This window comes from Ctenopharyngodon idella, chromosome 12 (genome assembly GCF_019924925.1).
Source record: "Ctenopharyngodon idella isolate HZGC_01 chromosome 12, HZGC01, whole genome shotgun sequence".
NCBI classification, from domain to species: domain Eukaryota; kingdom Metazoa; phylum Chordata; class Actinopteri; order Cypriniformes; family Xenocyprididae; genus Ctenopharyngodon; species Ctenopharyngodon idella.
This window is the reverse complement of record NC_067231.1, coordinates 11508038-11527159: the sequence shown is the minus strand read 5'-3', so window position 1 is coordinate 11527159 and position 19122 is coordinate 11508038. Positions and strand designations below refer to the sequence as shown.

General features: G+C 36.4%; 1 protein-coding gene across 1 annotated transcript in view; it reads left to right on the top strand.

Moving 5' to 3' along the window:
• Positions 1–8420: 8420 nt before the first annotated feature.
• Positions 8421–19122, top strand: part of adprh (ADP-ribosylarginine hydrolase) — a 140338-nt gene continuing 129636 nt past the window's right edge. The window contains exon 1 of the mRNA XM_051914341.1: positions 8421–8695. Coding sequence (XP_051770301.1) covers positions 8688–8695 — 8 coding nt within the window. The 5' untranslated portion in view covers positions 8421–8687. The remainder of the gene's footprint in view (positions 8696–19122) is intronic.

Sequence of the window (19122 nt, the reverse complement as noted above, 5' to 3'; positions counted from 1 at the left end):
TGTTGTTCTGTAATGCACGTTGTGTGTTTGTGAAATTCAAGGGAAAATGTTAAGTTCATGTTTAAAATGTTGGTACTGTTATGCAAAGTCATTGTTAAAAAAAAACAACAACATTTGGTCACTGTACGGACATAAGTGAATACTAGGTACAATTGTTAAAAGAGAGCGAGATGTAGTGTCACCACTTGTCCTGTGGGTGGCACTAGTAGCTACATGATAATATATTTTAAATTAAAATTGAATGATAATTCATTTTAAACTAACCACTCTGAGATGTCCTGCTGTAGCCGCTGAGTTGCAATTTTTTCATCCGGTGCTTCTCCATCTGGATCGGATTCTGGGTCGAACTGAAACGCTTGAACGACTGCGGGTCTATGAGCCATTGCGATACATCCACTGTCAACATTAGCGCATGGTACCGTGGCCGCAAGCTGGTTAAGACCACACCCACCCTCCACCTTGCCCCGCCTCTCTCCTCCTCATTAGCATTTAAAGCTACAGACCCAGAAACGGCACGTCCTGAGGAAAGCTCATTGTGGGACTGTCTCATAGTGGCTGAAATTCTGCACCAAGGCTGAATTTTGGGAAAAAGACTTCAGATACAGTACTAGGGACCACTTAGGCCTATATAAAAGCATCCAAAAAGTAGCATGTCATGGGACCTTTAAACCAATAAGCATTAAGCTGTGCTGTCAAGTCGTTTCCCATCGTGCTTTTGGTCAGCGCAGTCGGTGGAGAGCAACTGCGCTCGACTGCAGAATCCGATGAGGCCACCAGACTTTTTTGACACAAGTCTGCATGACATCAGAACAAGGCGGCCCACCCTCGGACACATTTCTAATCGGCATGCATCTCGCGGTGATTGGTTCTGCGCAGAATTTGCTCATCTCAAACAAGCCTCTTGTCTAGTTTGCTACGGGATGTGGTAGATCAGCTGGAGAGTTGTAAGTTATTTTCACCTAACGTTATTCGCATTATGCCGATATATTTAAACTATTTTCCAGAAATAAAAACACGAAGCTGAAGCTACTTATGAGATCCCACAGCATCATCCTCATTGAGTCTGGAACCATCGACGTCAGACGCTAGAGTGATGACGCCTAGAGTCAGACACCCAGTGGATGGTTGGTTAGAAGATTGTTGATAGCTAGCTATAACTTTAGCGAAATGACAAATAACGTTAATGCCGTAAATGCTCATACTGTCCCATCCATCGTCATTGTTAACGTGGGAAGACGATATGAAGAAGCCGCCAAAGGTAACCTATGGGGACTGTCAGGAGTTGATGGAGCAGCATGTAGAGGGTGTAGATGAAGAAGACTGAAATTATTTTAAATCAGACAACAAGAGATAACTTTGTGATTTGTTTTAGAAAATGTATAATTTATTACAACTTATTTTATACAACTTATAAGAGCGTTTGTTGTTATCAGGAAGCTAGAGACACATTTGACTGACATTCATGTAGAGATAATATTTCACCATTTAATTTTCATATGTAATAAACCAAGATGGAATTCATTTGCAAACTTGACATGATTTACTCCATTTAAATCAGAAGACTTAATTCCTTTAAGTTTTAAGGGGAATCTACAGTGCTCACATTATATTGTTTTATAAGAAATTACTGACAGCTAAAATCTGGCCACATTGTAAAGATAAAAAAAAACTTCACAAAAGATAACATCTGATCACATTGAAAAGGTTTATAGCAATAACTATTTACAGATAGGTAACATCAGGTCACATTGTAAAGGTATATAAAAAAAATAATCGCTCTGTTTTAATCTCATCTCGCGGTGATCACCGGTGATAGGTTCTGCTTAGATTTTGCTCATCTCAAACAAGCCTATTATAATAAACACTAGACGCCCTATTAGCCGCTGGACCGTACGTCAATGGCGCCGCCATATTGTGTGGGGCAACGTTCCCATAACGCTCATAACTGGAATTGAGAAAAATGCCTGCTTCGTGTGCTGCTTGGGGCTGTACAAATCGCTGCACAATTGAAAAGAAGTCTCGGGGAATGACCTTTCACGTGTAAGACTGAACATTTGTTTCTGGTTGTATTTGGTCATTATATAATTATATTGATAGTAGTTGGCCACCGGAGTCAGTTAGACTTAAATAGCTAGCGATGTCACTAGTTAGCTGTGAAAGTTGAGACATGAGTTTACATGATTTCTAATATAGTTTTAGGTTATATTATATCTTATTTTATAAACTACATTTCCTGAAGTTTAAATATGCATCTTTATTTTTTTATATAAAGTGCTATAAAAATACAGAAAGCAGCCTGTGTGATTTGTATTTGATGATTTTTTTTTTTTTTTCATTTTATCAATGGCGGTCAATTCTAAGCTCAAGAAAAGCTAAAATTGGGTTAAAGACAGAAAATGCCTTTTACACAATAAGAAAACTTTATTTCATTTAATGTGAAAATTTAATTATATCTCAGTATGGGCGTTTTCACAATTCTTATGCAAGAATAAAGCAGCCAAATACATGACAAGCCTGAGCTTTGACTATTTCTTAATTATTAAAATAAATATTGTATATGTCTAACTATAGAGATTTTAAGTAACTAGAACTTTTTGTACACCGTGTACATTATAAACCACTGAAATCGGTTGATAAATGTAAACGTTATTTTTGTTTTTATCCAGAAAAACCGCAGCTCGCCCGTTTACTTGCATTTGTTAACAGCGCAGTCTCGCCCTGCACAATATGGCGGACTCGTTGACGTATCGCAGCAACAGCCCAAAGAGGCCAATAGGGCGTCTAGTGTTTATTATAATGTCTATGAGAGCTACAACCTGTCACTACAAAGCCAGAGTAATCGAGCCAGCGCTTCAATCAACGATGAACCAATGGTAAGCAAGCCCCATGAGCAAGACCAACCTACCTAATTATCATACATGACAAAGAAATGTAAGAATATGAAAATAAATAAAAAAATGTTGAAATAAATAAATGTTAAAATAAATAAATCTGGAAATAAATACATATTGGAATAAATAAATATAAAAATAAATGAATGCATAAATAAATAAATATAAAATAGACCTAAATGGAAAAATAAATAAAATAATAAGTAAAATTAGAAATAATTAAAAAATAAAAGCATAAAATAAATTAAGGGGAAAAATAATAAAAAAAATGAATTTTATTAAAAATGAATCATATTTATTATATCAAGTTTATTCATTTATTTATTTTACTATTATCACATTTATTTACCTATTTATCTATTTATTCATTTATATATTCATTCATTCATTCATTTATTTATTCATTTAATGATGTTTTATTAACAAAATTCGGGAGGAGCAACGTTCAAATAATCTGACTAATCATCACGTCATTTCAGCCAGCTGTTAGCAATCAGTAATCAACATATCTACCCAATCAGCATGAGTGAAAGCATATATATAGACACAGTCGACTTACCCATATTCCTCGACAGTTTTACAGCATCCCTCCACCACCCCGTCTCCTCACACTTGCCTGGTTACTTTCCTAACCAGAATACGGGGGGAGTACTCTGGGTTCGGGCCAAATACCGAGCTCGGAGCCCTCTCCTCGGAAAACACGCCAAATACGCATACTATTTACTATCTGATTATTTGTAAGTGTGAACTCGTGAATTAATTTTTCATTTCTGCAGGTTTGGTCCTCCATAAGATACTGCCTAATATTTATCATTTATGCCGCGCAGCGATTTCTGCTCATTTCTTATCGGATTTCTGATCGGATTTCTGTTTCCCGCAGAATATTTAAATTAGGCGTGTTCGAAAGGCAGAAGCTTCAAATGGCTTCATAGCGTAAAACAACTTTCACTTTAGCCTCTATCAATGCAGTGCACACAGCATGACATTTTTGTGATTTATTCAACAAAAGTACAATCGATCACAAATAGAGAACTTAATCTACCAATTTAAGTTTCCCAACATTAATCTTGTATGAAAAATTATTTCGACGCATTTCATGATTGAAAGGAGCGCAAGCATTTGTATTGTTTGTGTAATCTTTAACGGCAGAATCCGAACACTTTGTATAAAGAAATAAAAGAAGACACACATCACATTAAAGAGCATTAATTAGAAATAAACAAGGGTTAGGCTTAGGCTATATGACACCTGTGGCCTGTTGCACAAAGCCGGTTTCAGTTGCTACCCAGGTAAGTTCAAGATTAGTTTGAGCAAACTCTGGTTTTTCGGGCTTATGAAGGTGGATTGGTTTTTAGCGGGGTTCATTGCTATGGTAACTTATGCTTCACGGCTAACCTGCTCTGGAGTAGTGATGTCCGGTTCACGAACGAATCATTCTTTTCTTTTCAGTGAACCGGTCGAACCAGTTCACCAAATTGGACTGAATCGTTCCAAACAGTTCTCATCTCCTGTAAGCAAACACCAATCCACAAATTACTAAAGTTACTCACTTTTTTTGACGTGCCTGACACTACCTCTCGAAATAAACCAACATCCCGGAGTTATTCAGTTACTCCAACAGTACACTGACTTTACCTGCTGTAAAGAGAGAACTGATGATGATGAGCACGAGCAGCTGATATGAGTGCGCATGCGCGACGTACACGAACGAACGTACACGGCCTGTCACCGTTCTCGTTCTCGAGTCAAGAATCTGTTGCAACGGTTTTCGGATCACCAGTACACAACCGAGAACTGCTTCTTTCGGACATGTCCGATTTGAGAACCGATGAGCTGATGATACTGCGCATGCGTGTAATTTTTCAAGCGAATGAAAAGCATGTTAGTCAAGTTTTGTTAAACATCGGAAAGTGTGATAATATAAAACATACTGGAAATATGTTTATGACTTAATTCAAAATACAAAAAGTGTATTGTGCTTTTCCAAAAACACCATAACCTAATAGCATACAAAATACTGTACATAATACTGTACATACATGCCAACATGAACATAATATTTTGTACACAGATCAAACTAATGTTCAGAAATAATTCTACAAATTTATTTTTCTATATTAATGTTATTTAAAAAGCAATATAGTAAAAGTTGTGCAGTTGTGCTTTCAAGTTAATTTTTTTTTTTAAAGATGGGAAACAATTAATTTTCGTAAAACTATCAAACTAAACATTTATTTGTTTCATAAATAATCCATGGACAGCTTTTTTAATTTCTAAACAAGGTGATATAAAGATTAAAAAAAATAAATAAAAAAAACTGGCGTAATCAAACTACAGCGAGAGCAAACAAGCGACTCCTTTTGAATCGCTCTTGTGGTTCTCGAATCTCAATCTCGTTCTCGAGTAGAATCGGTTGCAACGGTTTTCGGATCACCAGTACACAACTGAGAACCGCTTCTTTCGGACGTGTCCGATTTGAGAACCGATGAGCTGATACTGCGCATGCGTGATTCAGCGTGTGAGCTGAAGCTACCGAACAGTAATGACGGCACCGGTAAACAAGTACAGGTGCTGGTCATATAATTAGAATATCATCAAAAAGTTGATTTATTTCACTAATTCCATTCAAAAAGTGAAACTTGTATATTATATTCATTCATTACACACAGACTGATATATTTCAAATGTTTATTTCTTTGATGATTATAACTGACAACTAAGGAAAATCCCAAATTCAGTATCTCAGAAAATTAGAATATTACTTAAGACCAATACAAAGAAAGGATTTTTAGAAATCTTGGCCAACTGAAAAGTATGAACATGAAAAGTATGAGCATGTACAGCACTCAATACTTAGTTGGGGCTCCTTTTGCCTGAATTACTGCAGCAATGCGGCGTGGCATGGAGTCGATCAGTCTGTGGCACTGCTCAGGTGTTATAAGAGCCCAGGTTGCTCTGATAGTGGCCTTCAGCTTTTCTGCATTGTTGGGTCTGGCATATTGCATCTTCCTCTTCACAATACCCCATAGATTTTCTATGGGGTTAAGGTCAGGCGAGTTTGCTGGCCAATTAAGAACAGGGATACCATGGTCCTTAAACCAGGTACTGGTAGCTTTGGCACTGTGTGCAGATGCCAAGTCCTGTTGGAAAATGAAATCTGCATCTCCATAAAGTTGGTCAGCAGCAAGAAGCATGAAGTGCTCTAAAACTTCCTGGTATGCATTGACCTTGGACCTCAGAAAACACAGTGGACCAACACCAGCAGATGACATGGCACCCCAAACCACCACTGACTGTGGAAACTTTACACTGGACCTCAAGCAACATGGATTGTGTGCCTCTCCTCTCTTCCTCCAGACTCTGGGACCCTGATTTCCAAAGGAAATGCAAAATTTACTTTCATCAGAGAACATAACTTTGGACCACTCAGCAGCAGCCCAGTCCTTTTTGTCTTTAGCCAAGGCGAGACGCTTCTGACGCTGTCTGTTGTTCAAGAGTGGCTTGACACAAGGAATGCGACAGCTGAAACCCATGTCTTGCATACGTCTGTGCGTAGTGGTTCTTGAAGCACTGACTCCAGCTGCAGTCCACTCTTTGTGAATCTCCCCCACATTTTTGAATGGGTTTTGTTTCACAATCCTCTCCAGAGTGCGGTTATCCCTATTGCTTGTAAACTTTTTCCAACCACATCTTTTCCTTCCCTTCGCCTCTCTATTAATGTGCTTGGACACAGAGCTCTGTGAACAGCCAGCCTCTTTTGCAATGACCTTTTGTGTCTTGCCCTCCTTGTGCAAGGTGTCAATGGTCGTCTTTTGGACAACTGTCAAGTCAGCAGTCTTCCCTATGATTGTGTAGCCTACAGAACTAGACTGAGAGACCATTTAAAGGCCTTTGCAGGTGTTTTGAGTTAATTAGCTGATTAGAGTGTGGCACCAGGTGTCTTCAATATTGAACCTTTTCACAATATTCTAATTTTCTGAGATATTGAATTTGGGATTTTCCTTAGTTGTCAGTTATAATCATCAAAATTAAAAGAAATAAACATTTGAAATATATCAGTCTGTGTGTAATGAATGCATATAATATACAAGTTTCACTTTTTGAATGGAATTAGTGAAATAAATCAACTTTTTGATGATATTCTAATTATATGACCAGCACCTGTAGAACAACTGATGCTATGAGAGGACTGGAATGAGGGGCCAATCTGGCGAAACGTAAGTTTATTTAATTACAAATAAATTGTAACGTAAGAGGATCATGGTTTCTGCGCTGATGCAATCTCCAGTCTTAGTTAGATAAATTTTTTTTTGTTTGTTTTTGTTTTTTTTTATGAAAAAATACTTCGTTGAAAAATAGCAGGGTTGATCATGTTAAACAAGTCACATCATCCAGGTTTAAAGTTATAGCATGCAATATTGGGAGATTAATAAACTGAAACAATAAAAACACACGCAATCGCCTTGTTTAGATAATGTTGCACAATTAAAATGAAAAATGACACACAAGGTATCGTGTAAGTCTAAATTGTTTTAAAGGGAGATGTTTATTGTAAAGTTCAAAGAAGTTTAAGTTCTTGTCAAAACTGCATATGTCCATTATTTTCTGACAGCCACGCGGAGAGACTGGGTGGGGATTTAAATGACGTCGCCCTCTGAATGTAGATACGATGGCTGGATCGCGTTTACACTACACTGAGTCCTCGACTACCTCCAAACCAGGACACGTTGATCGGATAACATTCCGATCACAAACGCATTTACACTTGTCTTTTCAATGCGTATGTGGACAATATCCAGATACAAGTCGCATGTTAATGCCAAGTGTAAACGCAGCCTTAGTAGGATGAAAATAATCTGTTATTTAAACGGAGATTAAATTATATAAAGAAAGCGATCAAAGAAAGCTCCCTGTACAATGTTTGGAGCTGTCAATCAAACTGTGGGCGCTCGCTGAAGCTGTCAATCAAACCGCGCGAGTTTATCAGTGACTGAGTTCTGGACACGCGCCAAAATTCCCCTTTTATTCAACGAATCTCTTAGTTATATCGCGTTTGCATTCTTAGTGACGATGAAAGCATAGTGTGCAGAATTGAGTTGCAATGACGAGATCATGCAATGACAGCTACAATCTTCATCACTGCAACCTTTCATGCCACAATCTAAATATACTGCGATAGATCTAATTGTAATGCAGCACTTTCACGATTAGCTAACCGTGAGAGCTGTAATAGTAAAAACGCGCTAAAAGAGAGAGAGTAATACTTAGCTATTTCAAATGGAAAGATGTTAGCCAATCACAGCAGAGGGCGTATGTAGACGCTGAGGACGGGGTTGATCGATGTACCCGAGTTCACACGTTGAGTTCATGTCCGACTTTGAGTGGCGTTCCAGAATTTCCTAGAAGGAAGTGGGTAAAATCCAAATTCCGATCGGTCTGGAACGCAGCATAAGATTTGATGATGTCATCAGAGTTCGCCATACTTTGGCATTTGGTGAATTGACGCCACTGCAGTGCACTAGGACCGTGTCAATCGGAACGCATTTCATGCCTCGTCTCGTATTTCTACAGCTGTTATGACCATGTGTGAGAGAGAGAGAGAGAGAGAGAGAGAGAGAGAGAGAGAGAGAGAGAGAGCGAGAGAGCCATTAAACAACTCTAAACTCTTTACTGCAGAAAAAAATGTCAAGTTAATCGAAAAAATATTTTTTGGTAGATAACTTTTCACGCTCTGCTCCTATTTTATCAAGCCCCGTCCCCGATAACGAGCCACTGAATCTGGCGTGAGATTCTAACATGGACTGGTGAGTCGCATGCGCTGCATTCTCATGAAACTTTGAGACGAGGAACTACAGTAACGTTATACATGAAGTACTGTGCAGTATGTAGACCAATAACCATTCTTAGAAAAGAATAGTCAAGACAAATCTTTATTGTCAAGTGTCCAGAAAAATACAGTTTTAATTCTTTGCAAGACTAGGCCAATGTTTGTTCAGTTGCAACAGATAGATTGAACCTCATTTGGAGAGCTTCAATTTAGATTAAAACATGTTAGAACAGATTCTTTTTTGCAAGGGACCTCAAAAAGCCAAAAATCGTTCAGGATTTAACAAGCAGCAAGAAGTCAAAAACACATTTAAACAAACAAAAACAACTATGTCAGTGTAAGCAGGGTGTGATTTGTTTAAGTGGTAATAGAAATGTACACAATGTAGAAATATATTGTAATTCATGTAACATTAAATTACAGAAAACAGTTGATTAAACCGAACTGACTAAATACAAAGACATTTCAAACACATTTCAGCCATATTTTTTGACAAATTTGGTTTTTTTATTGCATCTTAGTCCAGGATAATTCATAGTGTTTCATATGTTTTACTATGCTATTTGCAAAGCTGAAAATAAAATTTGTGGCACATCCGGTCTTCATTGGCATGTGCCACGGACATGTTGTAAGTTTGTGGCACATCTGTATTCTGTGTGCCACTGAATGTTTTGTAATACCAGTGCTATTGTATGTTGTTTAGAATAACAACTACCCTAGAATGGGCAGTTTGTGAAATCGATGCTATCTTTTCTGTCCATTCATTATGTCTTACGAATTGATAGCTGTCATTCAGTTATGGCAATGGGCGCACGGTGCGCGCAGAAGACCAGAGTTTCCCAAACTGCCGTCTGGTGAAAGCAGGGGTGCGGTGTAAAAACTCCTTCAAACATTTTTAAATTGCTAAAATGTGTAAAAAAAAAAAAAAATTCATTTATTATGTACTATCAATCTCTGATGTCTCCAATAACAACAAATAGCACACACAAATTTATATTAATATATTAATAAAAATGCGAATCGTAAGAAAGGTTGGTCTGAATTTCGGCGGGGGTTGTGCATGATTTCATTCCCGTGCTTCACGATGTCCGTCTTTGCCTTTTATTCACATAAACACATAAGTTTTAACCTAAGTACTGCTATCAACGTTAATGCGATTGATTTTTTTTTTTTCTCCCTGTTTAAGGCATTAAAAATATTTAACGCAACATCTGCTTTTTTTTTTTGTCAAACTTTGGCTAGCGTTACATTACTATATGATCACGCTCGCCTTCATGCAAATACTGCATGATCATTAAAGTTTTTCATTTGCACGCGTTTTCAAGCTTCGAAATCGAAATCGAATCGAATTGGGACATCTGAATCGATATCCAGCCCTAATCTGTAGACCAGCCAATACGCATGTGCAGTAAGAGCGAGTCTCAGGTTTCTATGGGAACTGGAGCTTCTAACGGCATTTGCAGTAACGTAATGACTTTACCAATCAATGATCGTCTCTTTTACTTAGAAGGTGGGACGTATTCCGCCCAGGCGTGCCACACGAGTGCTGAAAAGTGAAGCCAAAGCGTCTCGATCGCTCCCAGGTGGCTGGATGCAGTATAGGTCATAAACCCCACCCTCTCCATGTATTCCAATGGGATGTGAGACAAAATAAACAATTAAATTACACTTCAAATATTTTTTTTCCAAAGACAATTTCGGTCATATTAGACAGTTTTTATCACGCTGGTGTTAGTTCAAGTGTTCATTCTTTAAATAAGTTTAGTTTTAGTTAGTTATTTAATGCTTTAAAAATGGGAGTGAGACATCATGATTGACAGCTGAGGTTGACAGCTTCTCTGAGTGAAGTAGTCACTGAGGCGCCAACGGACTTTTTTTCTGGATCTTCGCGAGGTGATTGGAGCTTTAACTTTTATTTTCTACATTTCCATAACTGTTTATTTCACACCGAGATAATGAGTTGTTCTGAGTTTTGGCAGGATCTTGATATCGCGGCTCCACTTTCCCAGCAAGCAATAGCCGTCATTTCACCGTCTCGGTTAACTATAGTCCCGATATAGTCCGGCTATGTGTAACCCACTTTTAGCCAAAATAATCTTTAATTCGGTTACATGTCGTTTTTGCCAAAATAACTTGCGAGATGTATGATATTGCATCATGTAAGCAAAGTCAACAGTGATTACAAGGTGTTTGGTTTCATATCTTTGACATGTTCTATTGCGTAGGCTGTGCGTAGCCACGATTTAGCTCGTAGTCAGACCGGCTATTTGTAGCCCACATATAGTCAATCCTGATTTATTGTAGTTTTTGGACAGGAAGTGCATGAGATGGTTGATATCCCATCATGTTCGCAATGTCAATGATTTCTATAAGATGTAAGTGGCATTTCATGACATGGTCTATATAGTCACGATTTAGCTCTGAATTGGATAGGCTATGTGCAGTCTGCTTTTAATCCACCTGGCAAAATCGAGGCAATCTATAGTCAAATTTTTATGGCTTGGCTATAGCCCTGATTCAGACCATGCAATGAGTGTAACCAAAATAGTGTTAAGTAATTTTCGGCCACAAAGCTTGTGGGATTCATGATATACCATCAAATGCAAGTATACATTTGAAACAGCATATTTTTGCTGTCACACAGTCCTACACATTCTACAATATTATATATATATATATATATATATATATCAGTTGTGGTCAGAATTATTGGCACCCTTGGTAAATATGATCAAAGATGACTGTAAAAATAAATCTGCATTGTTTATCCTTTTGATCTTTAATTCATAAAATTAGCAAAAATCTAACCTTTCATTGAAGGAAAAGAATTGAAAGTGGGGGGAAAATCACATTATGAAATAAATGTTTTTCTCCAAAACACGTTGGCCACAATTATTGGCACACCTAGAATTTTTTATGAGTAAAATATCTCTGAAGTATATTCCCATTCATATTTACATTTTTTTTTTTTTAGCACACCAGGGTGATCATGAACACAAAATTGTCCAGCCATGACTTCCTGTTCCACAGGAGTAGGAAACACAAAGGCCAAATTCCCGTAATCATTCATCACAATGAATAAAACCAAAGAATATAGTTCTGATGTGCAGCAAAAGATTGTTGAGCTTCACAAAATAGAAAGTGGCTATAAGAAAATAGCTGAAGCGTTGAAAATCCCCATTTCCACCATCAGGGTAATAATTAAGAAGTTCCAATCAACTTAAGATGCTACAAATCTGCCTGGAAGAGGACATGTGTCTAAATCGTCCTAATGTGCGGTGAGGAAGAAAGTTTGAGTGGCCAAAGACTCTCCAAGGATCACAGCTGGACGTGGTTGGATCTTCCATCGGGACAATGATCCAAAACAAACATTAAAACCAACACAAAAATGTGTCACTGAGCACAAAATTAAGCTTCTGCCATGGCCATCCCAGTCCCCTGACCTGAACCCTAAAGAAAATGAGTGGGGTGAACTGAAGAGAAGAAGCACCAGCATGGAGCTGGGAATCTGAAGGATCTGTAGAGATTCTGCATGAAGGAATGGTCTCTGATCTCTTCTCAGGTGTTCTCCAAACTCATCAGGCATTTTAGGTGAAGACTCAGAGGTGTTAACTTGAGAAAAGGAGGTTGCAAAAAGTATTGAATAAAAGGGTGCCAATAATTGTGGCCAACGTGTTTTGGAGAAAAACATTTATTTCATAATGTGATTTTTTTTTTTTTTTTTTTTTTTTCACTTTCAATTTTTCCCTTCAATGAAAGGTTATATTTTTGCTAATTTTATGAATTAAAGATCAAAAGGATAAACAATGCAGATTTATTTTTACAGTCATCTTTGATCATATTTATCAAGGGTGCCAATAATTCTGACCACAACTGTATATACAGTGGGTATGGAAAGTGTTCAGACCCCCTTAAATTTTTCACTCTTTGTTATATTGCAGCCATTTGCTAAAATCATTTAAGTTCATTTTTTTTCCTCATTAATGTATACACGGCACCCCATATTGACAGAAAAACACAGAATTGTTGACATTTTTGCAGATTTATTAAAAAAGAAAAACTGAAATATGACATGGTCCTAAGTATTCAGACCCTTTGCTGTGGCACTCATATATTTAACTCAGGTGCTGTCCATTTCTTCTGATCATCCTTGAGATGGTTCTACACCTTCATTTGAGTCCAGCTGTGTTTGATTATACTGATTGGACTTGATTAGGAAAGCCACACACCTGTCTATATAAGACCTTACAGCTCACAGTGCATGTCAGAGCAAATGAGAATCATGAGGCCAAAGGAACTGCCTGAAGAGCTCAGAGACAGAATTGTGGCAAGGCACAGATCTGGCCAAGGTTACAAAAAAATTTCTGCTACACTTAAGGTTCCTAAGAGCACAGTGGCCTCCATAATCCTTAAATGGAAGACGTTTGGGACGACCAGAACCCTTCCTAGAGCTGGCCGTCCGGCCAAACTGAGCTATCGGGGGAGAAGAGCCTTGGTGAGAGAGGTAAAGAAGAACCCAAAGATCACTGTGGCTGAGCTCCAGAGATGCAGTCGGGAGATGGGAGAAAGTTGTAGAAAGTCAACCATCACTGCAGCTCTCCACCAGTCGGGGCTTTATGGCAGAGTGGCCCAACGGAAGCCTCTCCTCAGTGCAAGACACATGAAAGCCCGCATGGAGTTTGTTAAAGATGGTGAGAAATAAGATTCTTTGGTCTGATGAGACCAAGATAGAACTTTTTGGCCTTAATTCTAAGCAGTATGTGTGGAGAAAACCAGGCACTGCTCATCACCTGTCCAATATAGTCCCAACAGTGAAGCATGGTGGTGGCAGCATCATGCTGTGGGGGTGTTTTTCAGCTGCAGGGACAGGACGACTGGTTGCAATCGAGGGAAAGATGAATGCGGCCAAGTACAGGGATATCCTGGACGAAAACCTTCTCCAGAGTGCTCAGGACCTCAGACTGGGCCGAAGGTTTACCTTCCAACAAGACAATGACCCTAAGCGCACAGCTAAAATAAGGAAGGAGTGGCTTCACAACAACTCCGTGACTGTTCTTGAATGGCCCAGCCAGAGCCCTGACTTAAACCCAATTGAGGATCTCTGGAGAGACCTAAAAATGGCTGTCCACCAACGTTTACCATCCAACCTGACAGAACTGGAGAGGATCTGCAAGGAGAAATGGCAGAGGATCCCCAAATCCAGGTGTGAAAAACTTGTTGCATCTTTCCCAAAAAGACTCATGGCTGTATTAGATCAAAAGGGTGCTTCTACTAAATACTGAGCAAAGGGTCTGAATACTTAGGACCATGATATTTCAGTTTTTCTTTTTTAATAAATCTGCAAAAATGTCAACAATTCTGTGTTTTTCTGTCAATATGGGGTGCTGTGTGTACATTAATGAGGAAAAAAAATAAACTTAAATGATTTTAGCAAATGGCTGCAATATAACAAAGAGTGAAAAATTTAAGGGGGTCTGAATACTTTCCGTACCCACTGTCTATATATATATATATATATATATATATATATATATATATATATATATATATAATATTATATTATATACACCACACACATATATGAGTGTCTGTAATTTTAAGTTAAATAAAAATTTACAATTACAATTCTCAACCGCTATATGGGCAACTGTGGATCTACTGAGACATGACCACTGGCAACGCGAGACTTGAAAGTTAGCTCTCGATCACTGTTGCCAGATCTCGCGATAAACATTTCCGCCATTTTACAACTGTTGGAGACGGAGAGCAAGCAACAGCAAATGTTAAAGCAAATTCTTTCCTGCTTTTGGTCTTGTAAGTATCTGTGTTTTTCATTTTGACATGCGTTCATTATTTATGTACATCATGTGTTGGAACCGTGACATTTTAACGGGACTCAGAGTAGGCTAAGCCATTTTGTGGTTAGATTAACATGCTACATGTACATGTACAGTATGTTTACTTGTGCCCTAAAACTCTCTAATTATCTAAATACAAGGGGGTAAACATGAAACCTGTGCACCCTATTATTATTTGTTACGGAAGCCTCGTATATCTTTTAATCTTTTGATCATTATGATATAAAATAAAAATATGAGTTTTTGATTTGGCAAGGCAAGTTTATTTTGTATAGCACATTTCAACAATTTTCAAGGTAATTCAAAATGCTTTACATAAAACATGGAATTTATGGAACAGAAAATTAATCAGGTTGTTTTATAAACCAAAAAACATTGTTAACCTTTTTTATTTAACTTTTTTTTTTGTCAATTTTTTATATTTTTATTATTTTAAGTTGTAAAATGTTCCATATTTTTTTTTTTTTAATGTTTATTTGTATTGTATTTGTAAAATTTAATTTTCATTATTTTTTTTTTTATCATTTTGTATTATCTTGAGTTTTTTTTTTTTTTTTTCTAAAAAAAACCTTTATATTTAATTTGTTTGGATGGATTGTCATTTATGAGAACCTGTTATATTTAGGTGAAAAGAATCCTTTAGCCATTATTTTGTTGTCTATTACATGTATAGATGTAGTCATTCATTAGCTGTATATATGATGACTAGTCTACTCTTGGGTTATGGTTAGACGTCTATTAGATTTTCACTGTCAGCCCAAATTCAGCCTTGTTTTAGCCTAGACCCATATTCACCGTATATTAGACATAAAAATGTAGTCGTCTAATAGCCGTCTAATTGAGGACTAGTCTATTCTTGGGTTATGGTTAGACGTCTATTAGATTTTCACTGACAGCCCAAATTTTGCCTCGTTTTAGCCTAGACGGTCGGGCTATGTTTTGACGGCTATTCGACGTCTATTAGACATAAAATTGCTTGCTGGGATACGCCTATACTTCCCTGAAATACCACCCATAGGAGCGTTTACTAAAGTAGTGTCCCTATCGACAACAGGACACTTTCATTTTAATGCATGAAATACGACCCATGGGAGCGTTTGATAAAGCTGCGCCCCTATCGACAACAGGACACTTTCATTTTAATGCATTGTTCCGTTTTACCTGCGTCATATTTTGGGGTGGGGTGGGTGTAGTCGTTAATAAAACAATGAGTTTTGCTAAAAAAAAAAAAATAGGACAAATGGTGTAAAAAGTCCACACATTGCATTTAAATGAACACGCATTTTGATTGGTAACGACAGTCATACGTCATTTCATGACGACAGACGTAACATGACACTGTCATTATTTTTAGGCCAGCTAGAGGGCGCATGACTTTAAAACGTAAATATAGGTCAAAATAAGGTTCTTGAAAAACAACATATAGTTGTTGGGTTTTTTGGAGGACAGTCTGGTGGCCCGATATATATACTTATATATAATAATCCCCTTATATATATATATATATATATATATATATATATAACAATAACATAATAATTAATATAGTAATGTATTTTAATAATAAATTATATATAATAATATAATATATAATAACATAATCACCTTCTGTTTTTAGCAAAGGCATGTGATCCCCTCGGAATATTGAACTTTTTAAATCCATCTTTTTGGTGGTTAGTGCAGTTTAGAGCACAAAAGCTCAGTGTCATCTCTATTTCTGCTTTAGATATGCCGTAAAGAGTGCTGCTTTCTGCCCCCTAGTTGCGTGCGCATCTCTGTGACCCGTCTATATCTATAGTCTTTGGTGCGGACTCAGAGGAAGACCGTGAGGGTTTAGGGTGGCATTTAGGACAGGGCCAATAGCTCTATGGGGATATTGTTTTGATTCAAAACTGTCATCACGACATATATTCGCATTGCTTAATCACGCTCAATGTAAGGCCCTTAAAGGGATAGTTCCTCCAAAAATGGAAATTATCCCATGATTTACTCACCCTCAAGCCATCCTAGGTGTATGACTATCTTCTTTCAGACGAACACAATCCGAGATATATTTAAAAAATATCCTTAGTCCTCCAAGCTTTATAATGGTTGTGAATGGGGGGCAGCAACTAATCATTTACAAAACATGACTGTACATTCATAAATTATTAAGTGATATGTTAACATTTTATGAATGTTTTATTAATTCAGTTATAAGTCACTATAGGATATAAGTTATTAGTTAATGATGAACGAATCATTTACAAAACATGACTATACGTTCATAGATGATAAGTGATATGTTAACATTTTATGAATGTTTTATTAATTGTTATAAGTCACTATAGGCTATAAGTTATTAGTTAATGATGAACGAATCATTTACAAAACATGACTATACATTCATAAATGATTAATAAGTGGAATGCTAACGATTTACAAATGTGTTGTAAGTTATCTTAAAAAAAAATCAGATTGTTAGTAGATGGTTAAGTTATTAGTTGATACATTATCACTTATAAATCAATTGAAGTATTTATGTCAAAATTGTTTTGTATCATTATCTCAATAAACAATTGTTAATCACGAACAAATGATGAACAAACCATTAGTGAATGATCAGTATATGATTTATTGAAGTTGTAAGTTGGTCTGTGTTCAAAAGCACAAACATGCAGGTCTGCTAAAGCACTATTTTTAAGAGTAATTTATTTGTTTTGAAGTGAAGAAACATTTATAAATGCCTTACAGTCAGGTGATTCCAGGGGGTTATGTTAAATCCTTTCACTCATCAGCACAGACTTGTGTTCTGTGTGGAGTGTGAGGGATCTAGTGATAAAGTGAATCTCTCAACCGGTTTTACCTTCCACTGAAGCTCACATCACGTGCACAGCAGTTAAAGACTCCATGAGGGTACAGCTGTCTGTACCCTCACCAGTCAGCACTTACAGTGCAGTACACACTACAAAGTGTTCAACACCTGTTATAGATGATGTGTAAACACATGAATAAATCATTTAGAAAGCTTTCTGCATCCCCTAATCTAAAGTGTAAACTATTCATCACTTGTAAATTTGTTACACATCATTTGTAGACCTTTCTTACCTGTTACAAATTGTGTATATGTATACAAGTCATTTATAACACTTTCTGCATCCCCTAATCTAGTGTAAACTATTAATCACTTGTAAATGTTTTACATATCATTTGCAGATCTTCCTGTCTTGTTTACATATACAAATAATTTGTAACAGGTAAGAAAGGTCTACAAATGATATGTAACTTTTACAAAACATAAAGCCGAGAGATTTTTCAACAATGTCACCAAAAAGTGTGCTTTTGGTTGTGAGGGAAAGATAACCTTTTTCTGCTGCCAAGCAAAAACCGCTGGTCATAAAACCACTGGTGTGTTAATTCTGACCCTGCAGCAAGAATGGAGTTACACCTTGCTAGGAGAAGAGAGAAATGTTATTACAATTTAAAATATCTGTTTTCTATGTGAATAAATAGTAAACTGGAATTTATTCCTGTGATCAAAGCTGAATTTTCAGCATCATTACTCCAGTCTTCAGTGTCACATGATTCTTCAGAAATCATTCTTAATATGCTGATATGCTGCTCAAGAAACATTTCTGATTATTATCAATATTCATATTTTGTGTTTTCATATTTTCATTTTTTTATTTTTTTTTTATTTGCCAGGATTCTTTGATTCTTAAAAACAACAGCATTTATTTGAAATAGAATCTTTTGTGAAATTATAAATGTCTTTACTGTCACTTTTGATCAATTTAAGCCTGTGTCCTTGATGAATTAAAAAAATAATTAATTTCAACTTAAATGAAATGTTGCACTTATGTTTGCAATGTGATTTTTTTTTTTTTTTTAATATAAAAAAGTTTATAAAATTTTAATAAGATTTCATCTGGTTTAAATCTATTTTTTGTATAAAATTGATTGTTTATTGATCTCTTTAAATAGATTTATGCAATTTACAGAAAAAAAAGTGTTAAACTACATTTAAGGAGGCAACTCTGAAGTTATAGAGCAAAAATATAAGGTCCTTCTTTACAGAATCTCAAACGAACTGCAAATACTTTGTTTCTAAACACTTTAATTACTGAGAACTTGTAAAAAAAAATGTTAAGCATGCTAAGGAAATGAATTAATTTTAAGATAAATCACGGTCGCACCATTTGACATTTTTTAAGGCTATGGCCAAATCATCTAGATAAAAAAAACACTAAAATCACTTAATTTAAAATTTTAATATGAATTTATGTGTACACAACATTCTTAATGTTTGAACAATTGCAGTAGATATTATTATTATTATTATTATTTTTTTTTTTTTTGTATTTTAAAATTGGCCTGTCGAAAATCCTTAAACATCATTGACTAACATATCACTGCAGTTTCTAACAGAAATGAACACTAAACAGCAAGCACTTTTAATCGTTTTCACACGCAAGTATGATTACAGGGGCCAGATTATGGATTAATAAAGACTTGTGTTCATGTGGCTCCTTGCACAATTATGTTATGACCTCAAAATACTTTTTAC